General features: G+C 36.7%; 1 protein-coding gene across 1 annotated transcript; it reads right to left on the reverse strand.

The window, feature by feature from the left end:
* Nucleotides 1–18,197: 18,197 nt before the first annotated feature.
* Ppa (F-box and leucine rich repeat protein partner of paired) lies at nt 18,198–20,949 on the reverse strand. Its single transcript, XM_073957437.1, has one exon. It carries the CDS (start codon nt 20,461–20,463, stop codon nt 18,883–18,885), a length of 1,581 nt encoding a protein of 526 aa, XP_073813538.1. The 5' UTR covers nt 20,464–20,949; the 3' UTR covers nt 18,198–18,882.
* Between the last annotated feature and the right edge of the window lie 1,547 nt (nt 20,950–22,496).

Below are 22,496 nucleotides of genomic sequence, written 5' to 3' on the forward strand. Positions count from 1 at the left end.
AAATTAGAAGCGCCTCATATTTCTTCCAAACCTAGTTTCAGTTCGTAGATGGATCATATCGGTCCACTGATTATTACAAGATATTTTCAAAACTACGACAAATTCAAACGGCTATGTTTGCGGAATAGCCACCTTTACACATCTTCTTACATATATGTATGTATTTGTATTTTTGATCTAGAAATGTGTGTTGATAAGAGTTATTTGAACATTCATATGACTCCCAGGATGGACTATTGATTCAACATTTTAAAGGAGTTCCAGAATTTAGTTCATCTCATGGAATCAATGGAAATAACCCGCCTTATTATGACAAAGAAAACTAGTCCGCATTTCTGAATGCACGCATTTGAATTAAATATTTGTATGTACATTTGTTAAATATAACAATCTGGCATTATATTAATAGGAATGCATAGGACCGACTAGGTACATACGTACATACATATGTGAGTGTAAGCCACTGGACAATCAACAATGTGTGTAGGGAAGCCTAACATTTAAGTCAACACAAGTGATGTACGCAATCCGACAAATACTGGAAGTCACACGCACACGACATGCATACATATACACATATTACAACATCAATACATAAATGTGCATAGATGTACATATGTATATGTTCCACGCATTCCAAACCCCCCAAGTATACATAAGGAACTATCCTAAGATCATCTCGGGATCTTCGAGGTTTATAAACTGAAAATGAAGGTCTAGATATTTTCTGTAATCCTTCCATGGCAAGTACATAAACACACATACACAAAAGTACATGACACATACATATGTGTAATTTAAATTAAGGATGTATGAAAGGCATGTGGAGTCATATGTCCTATGTATTACAGCATACATAATATAATAAACGCAATTCCATTCCAACGTTAATTTTAATTTATGTACATATGTATGTAAGTAAGTATGTAAGTGCAATGTGCTGTATGCATGTATACGTTATGTGCACAGACACATACAATTGCAACTGAAAGTTTATTCTGGCATTGTTGAATTCATATACTGTATGTACATATGTATATGTATGTATGCACAAGTAAATAACTGTTTATATCAAACATGAACGTTAGTTTGTCCATGTATTGGCCTTTTTACGCACTTTTGCATAAACTTTTGCACGCACAAACCATATCAGCTTTTATTCGTTAATGCCACATCAGACAAAAATGTGTATGTACTTGTGCATATGGATGTACTATGTGTGTGTGTGTGCTGCTTTGTTGATTGTTGCCCAGTGTCCGACCACATTACATAAAATAAATTTACACTAAAATATATGCATGCGGTGCAGTGCGTACATAAAGAACTGCATCATGGACTGGCTGACTGACTGACTGCACAACAAAACCAACATCAACATCATTATCAGCATCCACATCATCATCATCGTCGTCGTCGACATCACCAGCATAGCGCAGCATTTAATATCCCAAATGTCCTGCATTTCATATAGATATGAGCTTATAAAAATATAATCACACAAACACACGCAGATGAATTCATGTGCATGTAATAATGTGTGTAGATAGACTTATGTGGGCTGTACTAAATAAACAATGAGCATTTTCGGACTTTTAGTACAGATTAAAATTGAAGAATTCTGCATGACGCATACGACAGTGTAAAAATGTGTCTACATACAGTGGCAAACAAAATTAAAATGGAGCTCCGGATCTGGGGGACGAACGCCCTTGGTTAGTATAGTAGGGACCAAAAGGAAAAAATGCGCAAGTGGTCAACGTTCTGAGTTATGGCATGATGAATGTGTAGATTGTTCGGAAATTTCTTTATATCTCGACTACTACTTTAAGATAAGATTTTTTGCAAAAATATTGCTCAGTCTAAAGAAAATGTTGTAGCTGTGAAAATTCTCTACAAGACTGACCTTTAGGTTTTTTCGTATGTTTTACCATTTTTGAGATATAGAGGTTCAGTTCAAATTTTTAGGTTTTTATCTTAAGTCTTCAAGATTTTGCTTGAAAACGGCAAGTCATATCAAAATCGGACTAAAGAAAATTTTGAAGCTGTGAAAATTCTCTACAATATTGGATGATTTATTTTTTCCTAGGTTGTACCATTTTCAAGATATATAAGTTTAATTTGGGAAATTGCAGCAATGACATTGTTTTATAAGGAGGCGATACAGTCAGTGCATTGTCTCAATTTGAACTTCTATATCTCAACAAGTAAAAAAGTATCAGTCGGCTTTGCCGCCAGAGATATACCCTCAGCCTGTTTATATTGAAACATTTTTTTTCCCAAAAAACTTATGTTTTTGGGCGTATGAACGGACAAAAATGTTGATTATGATTAAAGATCAAAAGTTTTGCGGAGATACTTAAAGGAATGGATCGACATTGATCATTATGGAAGTGGATCTCCAGCCACTTCATATGGTGCCATAGGGTTTTTTTTACACCCTTTGGGCTGTTGGAATGGACTTGCCGCTGAAAAACGTTTACCATCGTAATTGAGGCAGCGGATGCAAGATGCATCAACAAAAATCAAAGTGATTCGATAGCAGGTCTTAAAGTGAACTTATCCGAAATTTTGTGTTGGAGGTACCGGATGGAGTGGACAAATATAGTCCATATTTGAACCTGATCTATATCTGGTAGATATATTAGGATGTGTAAAGTATGGACCAATTCGGCCACTCCCTTCAAGGGTTACCGTACGAATAATATTTCCGAACATTTTTGAACTTTTGTGGGGGAGGTACCTGAAGGAGTGGACCGATATGGCTTATCTTCGAATTTAAACTATGTTTGCACAAAATATTACTAAGGCCAAATTTTGGACCAAATCCACAAATCCGTTCGAGAGTTGTCTTGCGCTCCAAACACCTCACACGGTGTCATAAGGGTTTTTTGCCACTTTCAGGCTATTTTCTCAGGAAGTATGGACTTGCCCCTGATGAAACTTGTACCGTCGTATGGAGGGCAGTGAATACAAGTAGCGGAAACAAAAATCAAAGCGATTCGAGAGATGGCCCTAAACTGAACTTATCCGAAAATTTGTGTGGGAGGTACCCGAAGAAGTGGACCGATTGAGTCCCTATTGAAACCTTATCTAAGCCTGGAACACATTTCACGATGGGCAAAGTATGGACCAAATCGGTTTCTCCCTTCAAGAGTTATCGTGCGCACAAATTTTCCGAACATTTTCGAACTTTTGTGGGGGAGGTAACGGAAGTAGTGGACCGATATAGCCCATCTTCGAACTTAAACTAAGTTTGGTTAAAATATTACGAAAGCCAAAATTTGAACCGAATCGGTTAATCCGTTCGAGAGTTATCGTGCGCTCCAGCCAGCCAGACAGGCAGACAGACGGACGGACATTGCTCAATCGACTCCAAATTGTCTGAAACACATTTCGTCCAAACATACTTGGGGTTTAAAACCATTATTTCGGTGAGGCACATTTTGCCCGTATGAAAGTGTATATACCCTTTCTAGCCTAAAGGCTGAGGGTATAAAAACTTGTAATACCATTTCCGCATGGTGTTATGTTGGGTATAATTACCAGTCATAGTATATAAACCATATATCGCTAAGATCGGAGAACTCGAACTGTTCAACCGATTTGGTCCAACATTTGGTCTTCGTCATACTATATCCAAACTTAGTTTCATGGGCAATACCGGTCCACAACTTTCGGTACTTCTCCCCCAATATTTAAAAAAATGTCACTAAAATGCTAGGACGATATCACTTGAATGGGGCAACAAATTTGGTCCAAACTTTGGATCTCCTAATATTTTATAAAAATTTAGTTTAACTTCTAAAATGGCCCATATCGGTCCTCCCTAATGGTACCTGCCCCACAAAAGTTCAACATTTGTGTCTTAGTGGAGTCAATTCCTAATCCACATTTTTGTCGGCAAGTTCAATGGTCCAAAAAGGCCCACAAAATTATGAAGAGACCTTAAATACATTCGATCTGTCCGGAGGTAAAATTTTCGCTTCACATTGGCTGAGGGTATATCTCTGTCGGCAAAGCCGACTGATCCTTTTTTACTTGTTTTATCCGAAAATTCATTTAACACTGCCAAATATTCGTCGACCCCACATGTGGTATACCAAAATTCATATCTCGACAAGATAAAGCGATTTTGAGATGTGTGTCCGTCCGTTCGTCTGTCGTTCCATTAAAAATTGTAATTAAACTACAGACCGCAATTATGGACCAATGGTCACAAAAACTTGCATGGAGATCTAGTCCCTACCAGAATAGAAACGTTTAGATTTTGGTGATGATCGTGAAATACTTAGGGGGTGATATGGACCAAAAACAAATTTTTTATCCGAGTTTGTAGCTGCTCTGTAGGTCGCAATAACAGTCTGATCAGTGCGAAATTTTAAGTTAGGTTCGAGTTAATGACGAAGAAGAAGCTTGCAATTGTACATAATGGTTATATAATATTTAGCGAGTGAAATCACACAAAACTTTTGTCTGAAAATTGGTAAAATTTTTAGTATAATGGCCGTATCTTTATTACTGGAACATGCAGAAGATGAACTCTTGATCTTTCCATTGATGCCAATTATGTTGTTGTACATATATACAGGGATATCTCAAAGTTTTAATTGTATGTTGTGCAACCATAATCACGGTAGATGACACAGTTATAGTTCAAGGCTGACAAAAAGAGGTAAGATTTTCGGTCACGGATTTTGGATAATGATCGGATAGTGTTAAGCGGGTGAAAATGACCATTACTTCTAAATTTAATTTTTAGTCGCAATTTTAATTTCTGGGAGACATGTTACGGCAAATTACGAAAACCAAACTTCATAAGGAACTCTTGGCCTCTCTCTCGATATAAATAACATCAATGTGGAGGAAGTATAACGGAACTACTGTGTAACAAATAATTGGGTTCCTTTAGTGTTTTGTTGTGTTTGTAAAATACTACATTTTCTTTCGATGCTAAAAAATGCCTCAACCATAATAGAGAATTTTTCATATCTTTATTCAGACATTCTCAGTTTTTAAGTTGATGCAAATTGCAATGATGTACAGGATCTTAAAGTATTTGTCTTACCTTTAGTCCAAAGGAACGTAATACCACAGGTTATTGGTGGTTATTCGTCGATTCGGTATAAATCATAACAACAATTTTAATTTTTTGAAGAAACATGTTTGTGTACGTAACAAAAACTGTTCGTCTGTAGATTACACTGTGCAACATTTTTAAGGTAATCTTCTGCAAAAAAATTGAACTGAGAATTTTTTGAAAGCACAGACCCAAACGGCAAAATCCCTAGTTGGCTTTTGTTGTGTCAGATCCCGCTTGGATTTTGATGCCTTTGCCACGTTATTGTAGTTGTTTGTTTTCTTGAATAGTGAACGGTCTAATGTCTGTGGACCAGAACCAGAGAAAACAGGATAGAAATCCCATTTGCTTTGCTAATTTGACCTTTAAGAATCGTCTATACAGAGTTCGTATGTTCTAGAAAGATGTTTATTGAGATCTGAGGTAAATTTTTGTAGTTGCTTGTTTGCTTCAAATTTCATCGGTTTGATGGCTGTAGACCAAACCTAGAGAAAACATTTTAAAAGAAATTTGACCATGGCGATTTTGACCTTGCAGATGAAGTTTGATGGATTATATGTGTTCACAATTTTTGTTCTTGAAGACAAGAGCTACAACTTTGTCTCTGAGATAAGGTAAAATTTCCTAACGGGTTGGAAGATATAGTCCTGGCTAAATGACCCTTTTCACATCAAAGCCTCAAACCTTTGGAGGCCTATAACCGCGAAAGTTAATGAGATACGAAAAAACGGCGAGACACGTGTCCTCTCAGAATATGGTTAATAATTTTCGTGTTGCACAGTGTTAACATAATGAAATCTTTAAATTTTAATTTAACAATAGTTAGATATTCAAAAAAAAAAAAAAAGGTTATTAAAGGAAATATTGAAAAAAATTAGTCACTAAAAAATGAAAAGGCGTTTTTTTTAAAAGAAAATGCGTTGCTGACGGTTTGAATTTCGTTAGGAAGAGTGTTCCAAAGACGAATCGAGTTAATGTAGAACTGCCAATCAGATACAGGGCTTCGTCGTATAAATGGAATTGCCTCAAATTTTAAAATATATCTAAAAATTTGTACATATTTCGCACCATATCTCTAAAATTGTTAATTTTTACTTAATATTTGCTTTTGGAAAAATATTGGCTGGAATGTAATACGTAACACTTCAGAACATGACATTGCACAATGGTCCCAAATCCAAATTTTCTGGCCAAAACTATTTCAACGTCCATTTTGTATTGAAATTAATTATTATTTATTATAAATGTGTACAAACAGCAATTCTTATGTGTTATCGACCAAAATGACCAAAAACTGCCAACATTTGTTGAACAGGGTGGTCTCGTTGTGTGGGGTCTAAACCAAAACATTGACCTATGTTAATAATTTTTGGTACGAAGGATTCATATCTCCCAAGAGGTCAAAATACCAAATTTCAGCCGAGTCGGTCATAAAGTGTCGCTAAAATCCACAAAATATCTAAAATCGGACGGTACTTTAATGTGGGAGCTATGACAAAAAATGGACCTATTTTAAAAAAAAATTATACATACTTGTTTTCTACGCTCTGAAACCCTTAAATATGAATTTTAATGAAAATCGGATGATAGATGTGGGTATTACCGTTCTATTTCAATTGGATACTACGTACAGTCACAACAGGTATTTACAAAAAATTCTCCCATCTTAATGCCGGGCATACACTATGGGCATGCACGACAGCATTTGTAATAGTATTAGTAAATTTTGAAGTTTTTGTCAATGTATTTGAGAGTAGTTTTGGCAGGATTGAAATCAAAATAGTTTTGATTTTGTAAATGAACCCCTTTCAATCCGATGAATTTTGTTTATTTTCCAAGTAACCAACAAATAATTTTAGAAAACAACAAATATTATTTGTGAGGAAATTAAACATTTGGAAAACTTCAACCCAAAATCGAGTTCTGGAGGAAAATTCATCAATTTTGGAATATGGATTGAAGGAATGCCACACACTATTCAATCACACACGTACACAAGGGTTCATTTGGCAGTGCAGTTTTTCAGTATAGTGTATGCCCCGCATAAAATAGAAAAATTCACTTTATTTTAACTGTGGCAAATTTGAGCACGATTTGACTTCTGAATTTATTAGTACAGACCCCCTGCTATCTTTCAAATTCGATTTGGAGGTGGACATATTTGGACATTTTTTTAAAAGTTTGAGTATATTTAAAAATATTTGTAAAAAATAATTTTTAATATATAAAAAAAAAACATTGATTTTATTACGCTAATTTTACGAATTTCATCGTTCTTTTTGTAAATATTATGAAAGTACTCATTAACAGCTTCCCGATTCATAATAACTTTGGCCTCACTTCTGTATATTTATGCAGCGACGCAATACAACAAAAATTGTATATTTTACAGCACAAAGTCTGTTTTATTTTTACATAAAAAAGTGTCAACTTTGGTACTGCGCCAATCAACGAATACTAACGTTGTTTACAAAAACTAATAATTTTCAGATGACTTGATGTGTTTTTTATTATTCTGTGCAAAAAAAAGTTAAAATTTCGAAACTTCAAAAATAGGGTTTTGGCCAAAAATTTCCTGATTAAAACCTATGTGCATTGTTATAAACTGTCTCTATCACGTTGTTTTTAGCATATTTTTCAGCGACAATTTAGTAAATACGTCAATAATGTGGTGAAATCTCAAATGCGAGAATAAACTGTCGGTGTGAACAGTGCTTCAAATGCGTGTTATAAAAGATATGATACAAAATACCCCCAAAACAGCATGAAATAAGCATTTTAGAGTTTCAGAATGTTCTGAAGAATTGCTGAGAGAATTACTTGAAGATTTTTGCAAAAGGTTACTTTGTTCAACACCCAATAGTTTGTTGATAACTACCAAAACTCCAGAAATGAAGTAAAATTTTCTATATTTTATCGGCTTTGATGCCCTAGATCGAGTTTTTCTTATGTCGAATGTTTACAGATTAATTCTACTAGTTTAGGGCTGCAATATTGCTAACGACAGCAATGCCAAATTCCTATTCACTTCTGAGATAAAGGCCCGATAGATGAGGTCATAAAATCCGAACTGGATCTGAAAGGACAAACCCCAAATAGGGTTTTTGTAGTCTCAATATGTACTTTCAAAATATGCATACATAAAAGTTGTTTGCATTTTCAGTGTTGCGGGTGCCACCGTGGTGCAATGGTATGCACACCCGCCTTGCACACATAAGGTCGTGGGTTCGATTCCCCGGCCAGGCAACATCAAAACACTTTTCAACGGTGGCAAAATACCCCTCAGTAATGTTGGCGACATTTCCTGAGTATTTCAGCCATGTAAAACTTCTCTAGAAAAGTGGTGTCTTAGACACGCCGTTCGGACTCGGCGATAAACTGTAGGTCCCATATCATTGAGCTAATATGAATCGGGGTGCACTCATTGATATGAGAGAAGTCTCCCTTGTCCCTATGGGATGTTGTGGAACAATTATATATATATTTTCAGTGTTGCATAGTCTGTTCGTGTCAACAATGTTTGATATACATGATGTAAAAAGAATGACATAAAAACTGCTGAAACAACATTATGGAATCATTTTACATCTTCACAATGTTCCAAGAAATTGTTAAGCGCACTTTTTGCAAGATTTCCTGTAAAGGTAACATGGTTCAGCTCCCAATGGTTTAGCAGCTATTGACTAATTTCAGAAATGATGTAAAATTTTCTATTTTGATCGATGGCATATAAGTTCTGCTGCCTGAGGGCAGGCTACAACATTGGTAAAAATTGGAAATAAATAATGCAAAAAAGGTCGTTATAGACTGGTTTAGACGAAGCCATAAAATTCGAACCGGATATGAAAAGTAAAAAACGAAACATGTCTCTTAGAAGTTGTTTGCATTTTTAGTGTTGCACAGTATAATTGTACCCTCAACCTTTAGGGTTACGAGATTATATATACTTTGATATAATAATTTTGGTTTATGTAATTTAATTTTGGGTTTATGTATTTCGAAAGGACTGTCTCTTATAGAAAGAGAATGTCAAAATCGCTCACTTGCTTTGTAGCTGCCGAGTAGAACGTAAACTCGCGAATAACACCGAAAATCTTAAAACAAATTTATGCAACACAATCTTGAAACAAAATAAAAATCTTATAGACACGTTTTAATGTTGGTTTCTTTCATTATTTTGAAGAAAACAATAAAATAAAATAATTCAAAATGCCCACACATTTAATTTTTCAAACAAACAAATCACACATATTACAATGTTTGTATGTATATGTGGATTTTGTTTTCATTTCTCATTTGGCTCTCATTTATGGAACATAGTTGTACAAATGTACATTCAAATTAGTAGTATTGCTAAATACATGAACGCATTTTTAGACGGGAGTGAGTGACAGCTTTCCTTTCGTACAGGTTTCCGTGCGACATACATGAACAGTCGGTAAGTCATATCGGCCATAATAGTTCAAATTTGTTCGCTAAAATGGTGCATGCTATATCTCTCGAAGAGAGTAATCGATTCTATCTAAACTATGCACATCGCAACATTTCTTCCTGACATAGATCGAACCTAATATGGGTCATATCGGTCCATTCCTTCAAATATCGTAAAATTACTTTCAAACGTACATCAAGTTCCAAGAGAATATGTATGGACAACATCTTCAGTTAACTCCCTCACAAAAGTTCAACATAAGTGCAGTTTAAATACTGTTCGAGGATCCTTTGGACATTTTTTTGTTGACACTTGTTGTCTTGTTTACTGCGATATCCAATTTTTGTAGGCAAGTCAAGCTTCCTGACAAGGCTCAAAACACTACGTTGACCAACTAAAATGGCTTGTGGCGCGGTAACTATTGAATGGAAAAGATCCATTTCCAAAATTGATTATATCGCTCCATTTCTACAGGTATCTTCTGCGCAAAAGTTTAACACTTCTGCGCTTTGATCTAAATTAAATTAAAATATCTAAATATTAGCAAAACATATGCATTTATTCAGAACTTCCACAATCGTCAAGATAAATATACCAAAAGTTTCGATATTTTTATTATTTTTTCAACCAAAAAGGCCACAACATTCTAAGAACTCCCTGAATACATAATTTTGGAAAAAAAATATTCTGGGTTGTGTAGCCCGTATTCAATCTTTTCATTTTTGCAAATTCACACAGGCAGAGGGCACATATCTTTCGGCAAAGGCGACTTATACTTTTTCCTAATTTTTCAGAACTCAAAATTCGCGATTTTTTAGTTAGCTTCCAGCCGATTACCAGCTATGACAAATATAAAATACTTTTGGTCACAAGGTGTCAATCAACTAGGGTAGAGTCCTTCTTGATTAATTTGCTTATTATTAGCAAATAATTATGTGAGGTTCTTTAAGGATAGATTGTTATATGACAAAACTATGTAACATTTGAATTAAATGTATAATTTATGAAATACTAGTGGACCCGGCGAACTTCGTCCCACAGTATATTATGCATTGAACATAATGATTTTGGTTCAAACATGTCATGCAATTATTATTATCACGCATTATTATCATGCAGAATACGCTTGGTCAATTGAAAACAGTTTTTCACGATGATGAAATCATGATATTGGTAGTGATCAGCATGATGAAAGATACCAAGGAACGGTCCTGACCGGCTTTAACATGGCAAAGTCCGGGATTTATTTTGGTCCCTCTTTCATCTCAAGTGGACACTGACCTCCCCGTGGTGTGACCTGGGGTAGCTGCCTTTAACGCCCGTTAAAGGTAGTGAGCTAAAATGTGCCGCGCGTTAACCCATAAGAACGTTAAAAACTTGGGTTTGGGCGCAGGGTTAGTAACCCAACCCTAAAAAAAGCAGCCTACTATTAAAAAAACAGAAGAAAAGAAAAACAAATCCCTCTAAAGTTGACGACCCCCGCAAACGTTTTAAGGACCATGATCTGCAAATCTGCTCTTGGAATGTTCGCACTATTCATAGAGAAGTTGCTGTTTACGCAATTGTAGATGTACTTGAACAGTACAAGGCCGACATTACTGCCATACAGGAAATACGATGGAATGGGAAAGGCGTCACAACAACACCTAAAGGTGACGCACTGTATTATCGCTGCCATGACATAAAGCATGAGTTTGGTTGCGGATATGTTAAAAGACCTGGTCTCCAGCTTCACACCAGTGAATGAAAGACTTTCTGCAATTCGAATAAAAGCAAAATTCTTCCACATCAGCTTTATTTGCGCTCATGCTCTCACTGAAGACAAGGACGCACTGACCAAAGATATATTCTACGAGCGCTTAGAAGAAACTTATGACCGTTGTCCTACCCATTATATTAAGATTATTCTAGGCGATTTTAATGCCAAAATTGGAAAGAAAAATATCTTTGGCCAAACAGTCGGAAAATTTAGTATCCACAGTGCAACATCTGACAATGGTATGAGGTTGATAGACTTCGCAGCGACAAAAAACATGGTAGTTAGCAGCACCAGATTTCAACATCTCGACATCCATAAGGGCACCTGGCTGTCTCCAGATCAGAAAACAAGAAATCAAATTGATCACGTTGTAATAGATGGAAGACATTCATCGAGCGTGTTGGATGTGTGTTCGTTCCGAGGAGCAAACATAGACTCGGACCACTATCTTGTTGCAGCAAAGGTACGCACCCGGTTAATCGAAGCAAACAAAGTACGAACAGACACAACACGAAAGTTAGACATCTGTAAGCTGCAATCACAACAGATAGCCACAGAATATTTCACTCAACTAGCCCAATTGCTTAATCAAAGCGCTCCTCATTCCGATAACATATCAGCGCAATGGCAAAGTATTGCCTACTCTATGCAAACAGCCGCAAAATCCATACTTGGATACCAGCGAAGACGACGAAGATACCACAGACCCAATAAATCGGCCCAAGACAGCAATAAATCGGCTGAAGAATAATAAGGCAGCAGGAGCCGGGGATGGCTTACCAGCCGAGCTGTTCAAAACCGGAGGCGACACGCTGATAAGGTGTATGCATCAGCTAGTTAGCACCATCTGGCAGGAAGAACGAGTAGCCGACGATTGGAACCTGAGTATCCTATGCCCCGTCCACAAGAAAGGAGATAAGACTGTATGCTCCAACTATAGGGGCATATGTCTACTCCCTATTGCCTGCAAGATCGTGTCAGGGATATTGTGCGTACGACTAAATGTAATAATAGCCCTTAAAATCACATGTGAAGGCATTAATTTTTGTTTTTATTTTTTTACTTTTATTTGTTTTTTATTTCATAAAAACAAACATGAATGCAGTCACATGTGAAATTACATTTTGTTTCTTGTCAATACTCCAAGAATAACAGTTTTCGTGCACTCTCTACTTAACAGAATGTTATTTTGATATCGTAACAACAGATGTTAACTCCATCTATTGATACTTTTTCACAATTGACTTTTCCTATCTTATTTATTTACATCACTGTCGAACGTTATAGAGAAAATTCCTTATAGAGAAATCGGGGAAAATGATTTTATTTGACTTACATATGTATATAGTATAATAAATATATAAATTATTTTGATTATGCCACTTATCTTTATCACAAAGTCTAAAAAATATGCAATGGAAAAAACAATGTTGCCAAGGACTTTGTTTTGATACTCCAATAAAAGGTCTTCTCATTTCAAACGATGCCTGTAACTGTGAAAATGAGAACAACTCACCTTAATACGATTCACCATTCTCCGAATCTAAAGAAAACAATAGCAAACATACTTTTCTCTATTAAGGTATGCTAACACTTTTAACATCTGCAGTTATTTTCTTCAATAGCACCGTCCAATTTTTGAGAAATTTTACATTGTAGTAATTGAAAATGAAACGTATTTTACGCAATATTAATTTTAAGAGTTTTGCTTATCGCTTTTAGTGCGAATTTCAATAAGCAAGAGCATCGATCAATGTGTTTTGTTTCTTATTTATTTTGTAAAATTCAATTAAAACAAGTTTGCTAAAAATTGTGTGAGAATTTCCACTTTAGCCGTAAATCAATAAAATCAAGAGCATCGATCAATGTGAAGTATTCGTTATAGGGAAGTTCGTTTTAGAGAGGTTCAGCTGTAATTGCGTTTTTACCCAAACCCCGATGTATCAAAAAATAATCGATTTTTATCTCTCCAGAATATGATTATTTTATAAGATATTAAGTTGAAAAAGTAGGGAATCGATATGTTTAACAAGTAATTATTCACAAAGCAATGAGATCTTCAAAAAATATATATTAGAGTAAAAGATAACGAAAATCTAGTTAAAATAGTAATTTATTACACTAAGCTGTATTTTCAAATAGAAAATTCAAAAGAAAAAAACACAAAAAATCGGTAGAAATAAAAGAAGGTACAGAAAAGTATTAGGTTAAATTGGATGTAACATGGGGCGTATTTTAATATAAAGTAATAATTCGCACCCATATGTTATTTTACCTATTAAACAAAATCTATACCAAAATAAACGATACCAAAATAAACAACTATTATAAGTGTGAACAAGGGTGGGGTGATTTGAATGTCTTAAAGAGTGCTTCGCGCTTGTACTGAGCAAAAAAGTCGCCAGGGCCTTACATTTACTGTGAAAATGGAGCCTCCCGATTTTGACTTGAAGTTTTGTTATCAGACTTTTGTCACGTTTTTGTTTTTTTTTTTTTTTTGATATTTTGGCATATAACAGCCAAACCAAACGCTGCCTGATGGAGCGTTCCGACGCTTTTGCGATTCAGACCAAATAACCTATAATTTGGAACTTAAATCATGAAGAAAAATCAAGAAAATCGTCCACAAAAAAATGATTGTCATGGGTCCACGTTTTGTTCTAAAAACATCAAAATATCTCAAATCGAGCGGTAGCGTTATATGGGGGATAGACCAATACGTGGACCGATATGGTACATCCCCGAACATGACATGCCACAAAGCAAAAGAGTGATTACCACAGACGGACGGGCGGTCGCTGTTGCATAAAAAAAACAAAATGTTAAAACACAAAAAATTGCATAACTCATATATTTCTCAACCCATTTCATTACTTTTTCCTGTTTTCGGAAGCTAATTTCATTTCCCTTTTATACTGTTTGGTATCTTCTAAGCGGCCTAGAGCAGGAGGAAAAACATTTTCTCGTTCTTTGTGCGTTTTTTCACACTTCAACCACCATAACCACCATTCGTTAACCGATTACTTTTACAGTTACAAAACAATAAACCGAAGTGACCTAAACGAACTAGAGGTATTTTCGTTGTCTATGGATCCCAACACGATAGAATTTTTGCATCAGGATGCTTGAATATTTTTCTGGTCAACTTTTGTAGCACAGTGTTATTTATCTATATTTTCCGAAAAATTTGCGCTGTATCAAAGCAAAACCTGAAGGAGCATTCCGATACTTTTGCGATGTACAAGATAGTTCTTAATTATTGTCTTGGCTAAAATTGTTTTGTTGAATATCCAAAAAAGTGGAAACGCGAAGGGCCCCTTATGATGTTCAAATCGCCCACCCTAATGAACATGGATGCAAGACCCAGAAACTTCACATATCGGATGTCCTTGTATCGAAAGATATAAAAATTAATTATATTAAATCAAAGTCAGACCGTACTTTAGATATAAACCAGTCGGTTTTAATATACACTTTTTGGATTTGCGTTGCTGAATCGATTTGTGATATTAAAACCTAATATTTGTGGCTTTAAATTTTTTTGAAGAGATAATTTAAAACATGTGTTTTGATTTGCGTTGTTTCGTTTTAGTATAGACCCCATATATTAATTGGATAAACAAATTTCAGTCAGTTTTTTAAACCTTTCTATGTATCTGCCCCCTTCTTTCCCTTGAAGTAAAAGATTGATGTTTTTTTAAGATGAGTTTCATTTGGTATATTGTATTGAGTTCATTTCTTTCTTTTTTCATGTTTTTTTTTTTAATTTTAATTCAATAATATTACATTTCGTAGGGATTAGACTAAAAAAACAAACTTAAACAAATACATATTTATGTTTAATAATTAAAATAATTAGAATACAATGTTTAACATAAATCTAAAAACTTAGTTTAAAAACCTGAAATTGTTATAAACATAAAACTAGTTGACAGGGTTCTTCCTTCTTCATATTTCAACAAATGATGAAATGACAAAAAATACAACAAAAGACGAAACAGAGTTGAGAGAAAATAAGGCAAAATGTGTTGAAATCAAAAACAAGCCACAAACAGAGCGAACTTGGATTCGATTTCTCAAAAAATTTACATACCTATATATGCATATTATTGGACAAAATTATATATAATTACATTGGTAAATACATAAATGTACACATACATATACACAGGAAACTAAACAATTACAATTCGACTAACATGCCTATTAACTTTAGCTTTATTGTTGACTTATTAAAATATAGGTACAAACTAAACTAAAAATACATTTAAATTTATCTTTTTATATATCACAATAGAAAAAAAGAGTTCTTAAATTTTCTTTTTTGTTTTGTTTTGTTTGTGAAATAGGGATTGACGAAATGTTCGCTGTTGTCCTTTTTCATCATCAGTTTTGGGTCTCCTTTAGGTGTGTCGGTATAAAATAGGATGGGATTTATAAGGATTTATATTTAAATTTTACATTTCATCCAAAAAAGAAAATGGGGAACTTCCTTGACAATATTTACAAAAATCATAGCTACGGCTTTTATGTTTTCTCTAATCGAACCTAGAAGTTGAACAAAACATGATTTGCGAGTATCTGTAGTTTTGTTTACGAATTGGAAAATTGACTAAACGTTGTTGTGGTTCATCTTAAATCCACACATACGCACATACTGTGTGTATGTTTGTGTTTTTCATATAAAAAAAGACAACTACAAGGAAAAACATCAGTTTTTAACTTCTTCCAAGAAAGGCATTCCAGTCATCCGAAAGGTAAAACTATAATTAAAGCCACTGGAGCAACAACAACAACAACACATCTGGTGTTGTGAGTTGAATCGAAAATATCCAACGGATCGCAGTTTTCAACGGACGCACATGCGCATTTATCAGTGACAACGAGTACGCCGATAAAGAAGCAGATGGGAATGAAATGGAGTGGGGGAGTCGGCGTGGTGTTTCAAAGATAACAACAAACACAAACAAATGAAACAAACACGGAAAAAACAGGCTATGGTTAGCTCCGACAGGCTATTTATTTAAGCAACTCCAACAAATCCGAGCCTTTGTAGTGCTGCTGCGTCTTACGCTTCAAAATTTCTGAAGGTATTGCAATATGTATAAACCATCTCGCTCAAGAGACAACTTATAGACTGGTAGTAACAACTGCATGTATGTATGTGTGTATAAATGCATATATTATATGCGAGGGAAATGCAGAGACGGAGAAGGGCTAACATGCGCTTTGGTCGAAGAACCAAACAATTCATAACCTAAATTTGGTATTACCATTTAAAACACACAACAGTGCAAAAAGCAAAGAGGCATCTATCGCAAAGGTCCCTCCCTATAGCTCGTAACATGGAGACAGTGAGAAAAGGGGGCGCTTCTGGTTGAATAACACGGTGATCTACGTCTCTGTCCGACTATTGTGCTGCGTATTTATAATGGGGGATACAAGTTCCAGCACAAAACAACAACTAAGAAAAAAACTCGCCTTGTCGTTGTTTCGCTCTGTTGTTGCTGCTGCGCTTGGCGTATTATATTCGTCGTACTTTGCTTTGGTTTTTGGTTACTTGTTTTCAGTCAGATACTGGTCCGGTTTAGTCGGTCCCATTGTTTGTCTTTCTGTCCGTATGACGACTTGGCCTGTATATTTATGTCGGGTTTGTTGTTAGTCTCTGTGTGTATCTGTTCGTCCGTCCATCTGTCCGTCTGACTGACTGGCGAGCCTGCTTGCATTTCGATGATGTTCATGTTCATGCTGCTCTTGTTGTTGTTGTCTGTTTTGTTTTATTTTTTTCATTTCTTCTTTGCAGTGTTCTTCTCGCACATTGTTCCCCCCATTGTAACTGTTTTCAACATTGCTTTTGAGCACATTTTTCTTCCACAGAGATATGAATGTTTGTATGTATGGACGTCTGTCTGTGGATGTCTGTATGTCTGTGGCGGTTGTTGTTCTCCTCGTAGTCATCGTCACTGCTGGCTGGTGTGTTGTTGTTATTGCTCGTTGTTTAGTTTTACTTTTTGTGAAACACGACGGCGACGTTTTTTTTTCTCTTCTTTTTCTTCTTCTGTGTGTTATGGCAAATGAAAGCTATGAAGTTTCTGTTTTAATTTAAAAATACGTATTTCTATGCACGTAGGAGTGTGAGTGTGTGTGCAGTGCATGCATATGTTTTGCCTTGTCTTAATACCCCATTTCGTTGCATTACTCGACGTAGACGTCTGAAAAAAATCCGAAAAAAAACTCAACGCAAAAGGGTAGAAATTCACAGTAACAGGTTTAAACGGACGATATGTGTTTAGATTCTTGTAAAACAACTCATGTACATACATACATACATACATACATACATAGTACGTATGTAAGTATAAACGAGGCCACCCGCCAAAGTAACATTTTTCGGAATGGAATGAAAATTGTCTACAAAGTAAAAACTTATATGTTCCAAATAGACGAAAGACTAATTATTTTGGATCACACAGTGTGCCAATATTCCACGGATATTTTAATTCCCCTCAGTGGTTCTAAACTCCGACTATTGCCCCACGGCTTATTTAGTTTTCGAAATAACAGAATTCTTTCTCCTCCATCTCTTTTACATTAATTTCAGGGTCTGGTTGCTTTCGTTCCACAGATACGACCAAGCAACCCGAATCAAACAAAAAACAATACCAAAAATTCAGACATCGTTCGTCGAATTGAAGGTAAGGTTGCACGCATGCATCAACTTTGGACGGCTCCATCTTCTTGCCTTAATGCCCGCCTGACTGCCTGCCTGCCTTTAAAAAGCCTGCATCTGGCCTAACAAATGCAAGCAATACAAACGCACGCACACACCCATGTACGACGACAACAACAACAACAACACACAAAGGTGTTTCGTAAGCTGCACAACAACAAAAATGCTAATGCCCTCAAAACAAAAACAAAATTCGAAATTTAAAATAAAAGCTAAACTTGTATTGTTCGTATACGGCTTGAAAGATATTCATCGACAGTTTGCTGGTGGCTTGTATGCTCGCCTGAGCCTGGTGAATATGGGTTTGAGTATAGATTTGTTCGGTTGTGTGTGTGCGTTAGTGTGATGTGTGTATACATGTTGATTGGCCCTGGCGTTGGCTTAGAATGAGTCGAACGGAGCCAAGCGGAGTTTTTACGCCCTTTCGCAATTCTGGGTTGGAATTCCGGGAAAACGCATCGTCATCGCTATTTATCATCGATGCCACGGTGCTTCGTCTTCTTCGTGTGAGGCATTCTCTGCATGCTTTGTAGACTATCCTTTAACCTTAGACTTGTGGATGTTTTTGTTTTCTGGATGCAAGGCAAACACGCTGGACGACCGACTTCTTTTGATGTCATTTTTCTTTGCAGTGGGGGAGAAAGGTCTTCTGCTTGTTGGAGAATGACGAGTCAGTTTTTTGTTGTAGGGTCCCTACGAAACGTTGGCATTGCCTCAGCTCTAGTCTTGTGCCGATGATGGTGTTCGTCGTAGTTCCATGGCCGAAATGCATCAAAAGCATAGGCGTGATCCTTCACGTCTTGGTCGGATTGTTGGTTAAGTGATTTGACTGCGGCCGCTGACCTGTGCTTTAGGATGTCTCCGGTGTGGGGGGTTGAAGCACATCATCTCACAAGCCACAGTCCGAGATTTAACTTGACTAATTTAGGCAACTTCATAATGACGTCAATGCCCTTCGACGACAGTTGCGTGCAACCGTACAAATCGATAGTTTTCAGATTCGTCAACTCTTCCGCCAACGTTTGTAGTCCCTTGTCGGTGATGCGCGAACACTGACCAATGTTGAGGTTTTCCAAGTCGTTTAGGGCTTTGGCAATTTTTAGCATTCCCTGATCTGTTATTTGGCATTGATTAAGCGACAGTGAGCGTAATCGGTAGAGACCTTGTGCGATGTGAGTTAGAGCTTGATCGCTGATTTTGTCACAAAAGCTAACATCGAGAGAGGTAATTCCGCTACCACCCTCGGTGAGATACGCCATACCGATGTCGGATATGTTGTCGCAGGAACGAAGATTCAGTTGCTCTAGCTTCGGCATTCGCGCCAAGTGTTTCAGACCACTGTCGGTTATGGAGACGCAGAAACTTAAGTTAATTGATTTTAGGGACGTGAGACCTTGTGCTATGTGACCGAGAGCTTCATCGCTTAGTCGCTGGCAGTCTTGGAGACCCAAATATTCCAACTCCAAGTTGCCTTCTGCCGTGGATTTGTTGAGGCCCGCAAGGTGACCAATACCTTGGTCGCTAATGTGCCAGCAGGAACGTAAATTTAAATGTTTTAGTTTTTTAAGACCCCACGCAATGAGGAGTAATCCAGTGTTGGTGATGTTACAGCAACCGCCAAGTTCTAGTGTTTCAAGGTTCTTCAGGTGCTGCGCAATCCGGCCCAAACTGGTGTCGGTGATTTGTTTGCACAACGACAGATCTAGGACCTTTAGATTAGGCAAGTCCACCGAGAATGCATGACCCAAATTGACATCGGCAACATTGAAGCAACCACTGAGATTGAGAGACGTTAGTGCTGGAACACCCATCACCAGATCCTTTAATGATCGCCTCAGTGATAGAATCTGGACTTTTTTAATACCACGCTTGACCAGACAGTTGAAGAGACTAGGACTTGATCGTTTTAGGTGCAGCTTAGCTTCAACACCCTTCCATATACTTTTGGAGTAGGCAACATCTCGCCATGTTGTGCACACTTGCGCTGCTCTTCCCAGATCCCTGACTGACAATTTGTCGAAAATCATTTCTAGTATTTCGGGGAAAAGATTCGTTATTTGTAAGCCCTCAACAGGAGGTGGACTTTCTGGCGAGGCTGGTCTCTGTTGCATGTGGTGGTGATGATGGTGTTGCGCATGTGCTGCAGCTGCGGCCGCTGCAGCGGCTGCTGCCGCCGCATGTTGGAGATACAACGCGGGTGGTAATGTTTGCAGCTGGGGGCGATGATGCAAAGCATACGGCGTGAATCGAAGCAGATGATGAGCTGTTCGTGTGAGGCCGGGTAATTCAGTCTGCTGATAGAGGTGGTCTTCCATGCTCCAGGCTGCGGCAGCCAACTGTGTGGCAGTAGGGATGCCACTTGTTCCACCACCACCGCCTCCATGATAATTGGTCAATGCAGCGGCTGTCTGCAGTGACAAGGTAGTCTGATGATGGAAAGGAAGTATTTCGGTGTTAGTGGCCATGGTGGAAGCTTATTGTGGAAGTCTCGTTGCTCCCAAGACACCAAATTCTTATCAATTCCAAATTATCGCTCCAATTTAACCGATATTTGCTTAACGAATCGGGTTCACTTGTTTTGTTCTTCGTTTCCTTCTTTGTATTCTTATCACTGAAAATTCGTATTTGTTTTACACAAAGATAAGTAATATTTATTCCTCTTTTATTTTCTTCTTCTTGCAAATACTTCTCAATAAACTTTTGAAATTGCACTTTTGTTTCTCATTTCTTTCATTTCAATTTTATTCTTTGTTTTCTTTAAAATAATGTGATTAATTTTAGTCGTTGCATGTGTGGCACATAAGATTATTATTTATATTCAGTATTAGCTGGTTCTACTTCGGATGCCGTATAATCAAAGCGTTATTTTCTCAACTACTCAATGTTTAGATGTTTCCGGTAACCGCACAATACCGCACTGTTTCACAACGTATCACAAACTGAACTCTCCCTTGGACAGAGACTCAGTTTATAACTAGCAAATGCCACTTTGCCTGTGCACTGGGTCGGCTGACTCACGCACACACACTCAAGTTACGGGGTGAGCGAAAAAGCAGGTAGTGTCAGATAAATCTCTCCTGCTGAATAAAACAAATTCAGCCATTTCGTGGAATACAAAATAAGAGAAATTATCAGGTAGTTGATGAGAAATCCTCACCACTGCTGCCTCATAAAATGTTGTTAATCTGTGTGTGAGTTAAGTTCGATGGATGGATGTATGGTTGGCGACGTTAAGTTAGGTAAAATTCTTTCTGTTTTCTAGTTCGGCTTTATGTGTAGTTGAGTTTCATCCTAGCCTGTGTGTATGGTGGTGGTGGTGTTAGTAGAATAGAGAGAGTATGTGCATGGGAGCGTGTATGTGTGTGGTCTACAGTCGGACGACCTATTGTAATAATATTTCTGCTTGCAAAAGAACACCAACGGTTCTTAAGGAAGATTTTAAAGATTCGTTCAGCATCTTTAAAAAAATGCAACTGATTTTAGTCTGCACCGTTTCAAAAGTACAGTAAAATATAGGGATAATTTTATGATTATTTCAAAATGCTTTGAATGGCATAAATGTTGAAAACAGGTCCACTAATTGTACTGGACGCATTTTGCCCACTTCGCTAGATTTGACCGGTTTCAGAGTTCATTCGTCAACTTAGACATAGCTTTAGAGACAAGTCTCTAATTCACCCCGATCTGACTATCGCGGATAATCGAGGTTCAATTTGAATAAATATGCATTTTGTAGATTCCTTCAAGTTTGTTTTTTATTTTATTATTTTTTTATTTACGCAAATTTTACAATGTATGCTTAACTAATACTACGACTAGTCTCCAGGAGTAAAAGTGACTAACTAGTTGTTTAATTCTGTTAAATAAAATAGATCAATACTTAACTAATTCGTATTATTAAGAATGATGCATAGATAAAATAATAAAGAATGTTGGTATTTCAATTCTGAAGTGACAGCAAATCGAATGGTTGCATTAATGTTTGTTGCATTAAAGAATTTTAAATTAAAAATTCAAAATTATTTAAAACCAGTAAAATGGTATCAGTCGACTTTGCCGACAATGGTATACCCTCACCTACATATGTGAACTGAAACTTTCATCTACGGACAGATCGAATGTATTTAGGGTATTTTCAAAATGTTGCACATCATTCTGGACATTTATCGTGCCCACAATTTTTCAGAATATTTTTGAACTTTTGTGGGCGAGGTACCTGAAGGAGTGGACCGATATGGCTTACCTTCGAACTTAAACTAAGTTCGAACAAAACATTACCAAGGCCAAGTTCTACTACAAACGGTGTCATAGGGGTTTCTTGCAGCTTTCAGGCTATTTTCTCAGGAAGTATGGACTTGCCCCTGCTAAAACTTGTACCGTTGTATGGGAGCAGCAAATACAAGTTGTTACAACAAAAATCAAAGCGATTCTAGAGCAGTAGTGCGATTCTCTAACTCATTTTTTGAGTTGCCGACAAAAAGCGGTAAAATTGTAACGC

Source organism: Musca autumnalis, unplaced genomic scaffold (assembly GCF_047663935.1).
Source record: "Musca autumnalis isolate F117 unplaced genomic scaffold, ASM4766393v1 scaffold_5, whole genome shotgun sequence".
NCBI lineage: Eukaryota > Metazoa > Arthropoda > Insecta > Diptera > Muscidae > Musca > Musca autumnalis.